This window comes from Arachis ipaensis, chromosome B7 (genome assembly GCF_059453495.1).
Source record: "Arachis ipaensis isolate K30076 ecotype BB chromosome B7, ASM5945349v1, whole genome shotgun sequence".
In the NCBI taxonomy this organism is placed as follows: Eukaryota; Viridiplantae; Streptophyta; class Magnoliopsida; order Fabales; family Fabaceae; genus Arachis; species Arachis ipaensis.
In genome coordinates, this window is record NC_142442.1 from 26,848,314 (window position 1) to 26,854,981 (window position 6,668).

The following is a 6,668-nucleotide window of genomic DNA, read 5'->3' on the forward strand; positions in this document are numbered from 1 at the left end:
TCAGTCACTAAAATTAGCTATCAGTATAAAATATATATTATAATATAAATATATATTAAAATAAATTAAATCACACATATATTTATACATAAATATATTAATGATTAATTTTAGTAGTTAATTTATATAAATAATATTTTTAAAAAATATTTAATAAAAAATAATTTAAATTTATTTTATTTAAATTTTTTTTTAAAATTAGAAGTAACACTCGAACTCGCGACTTCTAGATAAATATAGAAAAATTATATCATTTGAGTTGTAACTCATTAGTAAATTTATTTTATTTAATATTTATTAGTTATTATTAAAATTAATAAATATTAATAAATAAACCAAATTTAATTTCTTTTTTATCTTCCTAATGTTACTGTCATACATAATACATGATATATATGATTGAGCTATGACTAATTCTCCTAGAATCAATCAATTATTTTCAAGTTTATATTGATAATCCGGTTTATGGAGATCGTTGCCGTATGGTACGGGATACATGCACTTGATTATATAGTACAAATGCTGATTGGTGATTGGTGATTTGAACTTTAGGTTTGGTTACATGCATGTATATTCCAGTCTTAATTTTTTAGATATTTTATGTATGTATAGTACCTTGAGAGTGTGGATCATGCATCTTATTAGGTTATTATTCTAGCGAAAGATCATTAGGATATTTGTGTACAGATGTTAAGAAACATATTGTGCCTTCCTAGAAGGATCACACCAACGTGTCCCATGCGTATTCATGTTCATCCAAAGTCAATCTCAAGTCAAGCCAAAATGAAAATGAAAATGAAAAACAAATATCATATATACTCTAGCTACCTCTTTGATTAATGGTGTCCCCATTCTTTAGTTCGTACACCAAACTCGTGCATTTTATTAATGTAGTCACACAATTAATTAATCATAATAGTTAGATCTTGATAGATACTAATTCCCTTCGAGTATAATCACATTTGTTATCTCTTAATATTTTATTTTTAGTTTTCTTCCTAGAAACCAAAGTGAGTCATTCTTAATGTCGAAATGTCATAAAGTATCTCTATTACTAAGTTATATTTGTAAAGGATAACCGACAAAAATTAATAATTAAGAAATAATTTTCATTTTATAAATACTTTTTAAGCATTCTTATTTCTTAGAATAACTAGTGTTAAATTAAACAATTATTACTTAAGCACTTTATTAAATCAAGAGTGTTATACTCTTTTTTACTTGAATATATTTTGACCATTTATTGTATTTTATATAAATGATTTAGATTTACATGAGGTAATTTCGTATTCGACTTGACAAAATCTTTTATGATATAGTATTTGAGATAATAAAAGTTCAAATTATATCATATATTAAAGTTTGAATATTTAATTTAACATATAAATATATATAAAATTTTATCATATTATTCAAGAAATATTGAATTCCTTACATTTCTAGAATTGCATTACCATTCGCCAAATTAAACCTATCCTATTTGTTATACTCATAAAAAAGTTAAACTACTTAAATTTAAACATTTTTCAATAAAGTTGCACATAATTTTTGCTCACGTTTTTTGTGTCTTAATTTGTTCAATCTTATTAAAACTAAAATAAAACCCCACTTACTATATAATATGTACAACTATAAAAACATGGGTTAATATATAGCTATTGTCAATCAAATAAAGTTGAGGATCTGAAACTAACACTGAATAAACTCATTGAACAATTATGAGGTGGGTGATGTTTATTGAGTGAGCAACGGTAGCAAAAGACAAAATGTGTTTATCAATCAAGAATGTGTCTATTTTATTTGTTCAATTAGGTGGTCGGCAGATGAAGAAGGGGTCAGTGCTTCTTAACGGCATTGAAACATAACTTGGTCAACTTATGTCATCGGTGTTCATCATATTTCATATTAGAAAATTATTAGTCATATTCATACATAAGTTTTCACACAAATTAGTGTATCAAATAATTTAGGGTAAACTAATAATGATTTGGTTGTCCAATAAGTTTGTGGTTATTTTTTCTTTGATAATGGATAGATTTTTTAACAAAAAAAGTTGGGTTTTTCCAGAAGAGGAGTGGTAAGAGCCAGCAACTTTTGTGTTTTGTAACAATCAATTGACCATTAATAGTATTTTTAACGGTGAAAGATTAAATTCAATGGTGTGGAATCATTTAATTTTCTTTTGATAGTTAAATGCTGGCTAACTTTTTAAAAAGTTGATGGTCCTCTAAACTTTCTCTTTCCAAAATAAATGAAGATTAGGGTTTGTTCTTCAAACTTTTTCGGCATTATTATCATCGGAATGAAAAGAATTGTTACATTTTATATACCAAACAGCAATAATACCAAACAAGATAAAGATATAATACGTTTAACAGATTTTAAATCTCCCGTAAACTAACAATTTTTTAGAAGCTAAATTAGTGGTTTAATCAATAATTAAATCATACTATCTAAAATGTGTACAATGTGCTATTGATTTACAAAATGAACATTTCCCATATTATCTAAAATAACTATTGATTTTGAGATTCACCAAAGATCGAACTCTGATGAGAAAAAGTAATACTAATGGTTATATCTCTAATATTCCCTAAACCTCTATTGTACACATTATACAAATATTCCATTGGCTCCTCATACTTTTCCAATTAGAGGTTTATTAAACAACGTTATTTCATCTTACAACGGTATTATAATAATTTCTATCGAAAACTAACAACGGCTTATATTTGACGTGCTTATTTGCACAAAGCACAAGTCAATTATTATAACGTTAGAATCATATCAGCAAGGATGAATCTGAATTGCGAACCGTTGAAGATTGAAGTAACGGCTAAGAGCAAATTATGAAAGGAAGGGTTCATCCCTTGAAAATTGAAATAGGTAATAGGATTAAGTCTCAAATCTAACTGGGCAACGACTAAATCTAATTTAAATTTATTAGCATATGAACTTGGCCAAATATGCAAGAGATTCAATGAAAATCCAAATTGGACGGACGGCTGTGCCACAAATTTGATCACTTCCAAGTTCCAACTTGGAAAAATGAATTGAATTGCCATTAAATGAAGTAAGTATAAAGAATGCTTATTACATCAAAATTATCATTCTAGGGTGAAACAATAAAAAATAAAAAATAAAAAATGCTAATGTCATTTTGTTAATTTCTCTGCCTGTCTAAGGGTGCGAAAAATTTTGTAGTAAATGTCATCATCAGGTATATACAGAAAAGAATCAAAGCTACTCTTCTATTCATCAGGGTATCCCCATTCTTCTCTCTTCTTCTTCTTCTTCTTCAAAGTTCAAATGTAGCGGCCAAGCATGATAAGCATAACACTTGTATCATCCATGGAGCCGCGGGAAACGGACAAATCTACAAGCTTTTTACATGCCAGCAATGGCTGCGGCTTGCTGCTACCTACGCAAAGAGGTCGAGCGATGTCTACTGCTTCTTGGTTACTAACCTGAGACAAGAGTTGCAATCAACAACTTATTAGTGATCGATCCAATACTATGAAACTATGAACAAAGCACTGGATTTGATTTTAATGCTAATTTACCTTATCCCATAATCCATCTGAAGCTAAGATTAACAAGTCATGTTCAGGTTCGATCCTGATAACTTTGGTCTCGGGTTCCGCGATCACCCATTGTTTTAGGTGCCTATCGCCGATTCCCCTCGACACAGCAAGGGATCCTTGGATCCTCCAAACTCCGCGGCACAGATCAACATAGCCACCCTGCAAAACAAATTCAAATTTTGTTCAATACATAAGAATGAACATAGCCAATACGGAAATCATGATGATTCATGGAATGCTTCTTACCAGAGTCTCAATTCTTTCCCTTTCATCTTCCCGGGAAGGGCGGTGATCGGAAGTGAGGGCCTCAGCAACCCCTCCTCTGCTTATAACGGCGCGGCAATCGCCGGCATTGGACACAGCAAGGTTACCATTGCGAATCAAAGCGGTGACACAGCAAGATCCGCCATGGAGATCACTTTTCAAGAAAGCAGAATCAGTCTTGAGATAACCGCGCTTCACAGCCTCCTCAATGCTATCTTCTTCTTCGCTAAGAATCACTTCATCTAACACATTCTTTTCTAAGTTATTTGCCACAAATTCGGCAGCTTTTGCACCACCGTGCCCATCGAAAATTCCAAAAAATGCCTGCATTCATCAAATTTTGCTAATTAGATTTTCTCCAAATCCATTCCACCTAGGGTTACATGAATCCCATTAATAAGAAATAAAAACCCTAAATCATTGAGCAAACCCATCCACAAAATTAAAAAGAAAAAGTAAAATTTTGTTACCAGTTTTTGTTGGCCGCGTAGGTTATCAGCTGCGGAGTAGCGATCTTCCATGTACTCCCTCCTCCCTCTCTTGCAATAAACAGAGAAGGCATCACGCTCCTCCTCCACAACATCACGCGGCGGCGCAACAGAGGGTGTGGGCGGAATCCCAAAGGCCAAGGAGCTAACAGGTATATCAAGCCTAGCAGGCCTCTTCCTCTTCAAAACGGTGCCGTTTGGTGACGTAGCGGAAGCTGAAACGGCAACAACACCGGAAAGCGAAGCGGGAATAGGCGGCTTGGGAAGACGAAGACGCAACGGCGACGAAGAAGGAGAAGAAGGAGAAGGAGAAGAAGAAGAAGCGGGAGAAGAGCAAGACGACGCCGTAGAAGAAGCCGCAGCAGCAGAAATTGAAGTAATGATTGAAGGCTTGGAGTAGAATAGCGACGACGGAGGAGAGAACACTGGAGAATTGGAAACTGCGACGGAGCAAGACATGTTCTATTCTATTCAATTCAATTCGATTTGAAACGTTGGAATTGGTCTCTCTTTCTCTTTCTCTCTGATTGGTTACACAAGAAGAGAGGAAAAGAAGAGAGAGGAATGTGTATTTATAGGGTTCAGAAACAGAGAAGCAGTGTGGGGCCCGTTTCATTTTTTGCGTGTTATTTGCCGCACAGGCACACAGCTATGTATGTAATCTATCCTCAGTCAAATTTCTTTCTTTAAAACCTTCTTTGACCACTATTTTCTCTCTCTAAATGACTCTTTTCACCCTCCCTAATCTGCTTTTCTGTTACCCTTCTCATTTCGTTATACTACTATTTATTTATCTTAGTAATAACAACAAATTTAATTTTTCCATTTTTCTCCTCTATTAGTGTAAATTAAATATTTTAAATATTTTATATAATTAAAAAATATTAAAATAATTAAAAAAAAATAATTTATATTTTAATATCAATCAAATACCAAAATATCATTATAATTTATCTAAAAAATACTTTATATTTTATATATATATCGTGTTTCCGTATCTTATAAGAATTTTAAATTTCTATGTCGGTATATTTCGTATCATGTGTCCGTGCATCATAAATAACAGTACTGTAGTAAAAAATGTTGAGTAAAAAAAGTGAAAATTGCACTCTTTATAATTAAAAAAAAATTAAAAACATTATATACAATATATGTTTTCCTCAACAATCAACATGTAACTACAATATTTTACTTTTCACCAAATATCATTTTTCACCAAAAGAATTCCCTAACATAAATGTCGCATGTGACAACTTATGGTAATATAACATGAATAACTTCAAAAAATATTTTAAAATACGATGAAATTAATATAAAAAAAAAACTATATCATGAAAGGCAGAATATTTTTGTTTGAATTTAAAACATTTAAGATAAAAATAAAAAATAAGAAATAATATTAACATTTACTTCTAAATATTTGAGATAAAAATAATAATTTACTGATAGAATAATACTTACTTTTTTTTTATATATTTTCTCTGTTTGCCCTATGGATTAGTGTAACTTAAGTTTTTTTTTTTTTTTTTTTTTTTAAAAAGCATAATCCTTGCTAGGACTTTGTTCTGTAATTGGTTAACGTTACATGTTTCTTAAAAAGAAAGATACTCTAATGATCAAGCTAGTTAATGCATAAAATAGTGGTCAACTGGTCATGAATGTGAATGAGTGTAAAAAAGGTAAATATATGTTGACTAAAGAGAATATTACCTCTTATTTTAAATTATTTATTTTAGAAAAATATATATTATTCTGTTTTTGAAATTGAAATGCATAATTATTAGCGGGAATTAGTATTTTCTAGAAAAGATCTGCAAAAAATATGTAGAGGTATTAGCATTAAAATCTACTTTGAATGTTGACCAGAACCTGTTGTTATTAAAGGTATTTTGAATTGAACAACGAAGGGTATGAATGTGATTTGGGCGGTGAAGAAGTGTAATATGGGGAAGTAAATACAACTGTTAAAGACTAGAATATTATTAAATTAAAAAAACATTTGAGGGGTGGGGGGGGGGGTGTTCTAAATTCTAATTGCAGCCTGCGGATAAAATAATTAAATAAATAAGAGTATAGTTAGATTGTATTTTAAGAGCATATTTTAAAAGAATAATAATAAAAAATTATTAAATTTTTTATGTATCAAATATATGTATAACATATATTTTTAATATTTTTATAAAATATTGTTATAATATTTTTTAAACATGCTCTTAAAAACAGAAGATAACAAGATTCAATAAATAAATAGAAAATAGTGTTTTTGACCCAGGAAAGAAGGAAAAGGAAAAATAAAGAATAGCGTTTTCTTAATTACGGAAAATAAGTGTTG

At 30.4% G+C, this 6,668-nt stretch overlaps 1 protein-coding gene across 1 annotated transcript; it reads right to left on the reverse strand.

Moving 5' to 3' along the window:
- Positions 1-3,017: 3,017 nt before the first annotated feature.
- Positions 3,018-4,871, reverse strand: LOC107609501 (putative protein phosphatase 2C 25). The gene is made up of 4 exons (XM_016311493.3): positions 4,319-4,871; positions 3,831-4,172; positions 3,564-3,743; positions 3,018-3,467 (listed from the first exon to the last, which is right to left on the reverse strand). The coding sequence occupies exons 1-4, from the start codon at positions 4,793-4,795 to the stop codon at positions 3,306-3,308; spliced, it is 1,161 nt and encodes a 386-aa protein (XP_016166979.1). The 5' UTR covers positions 4,796-4,871; the 3' UTR covers positions 3,018-3,305.
- Positions 4,872-6,668: the final 1,797 nt, after the last annotated feature.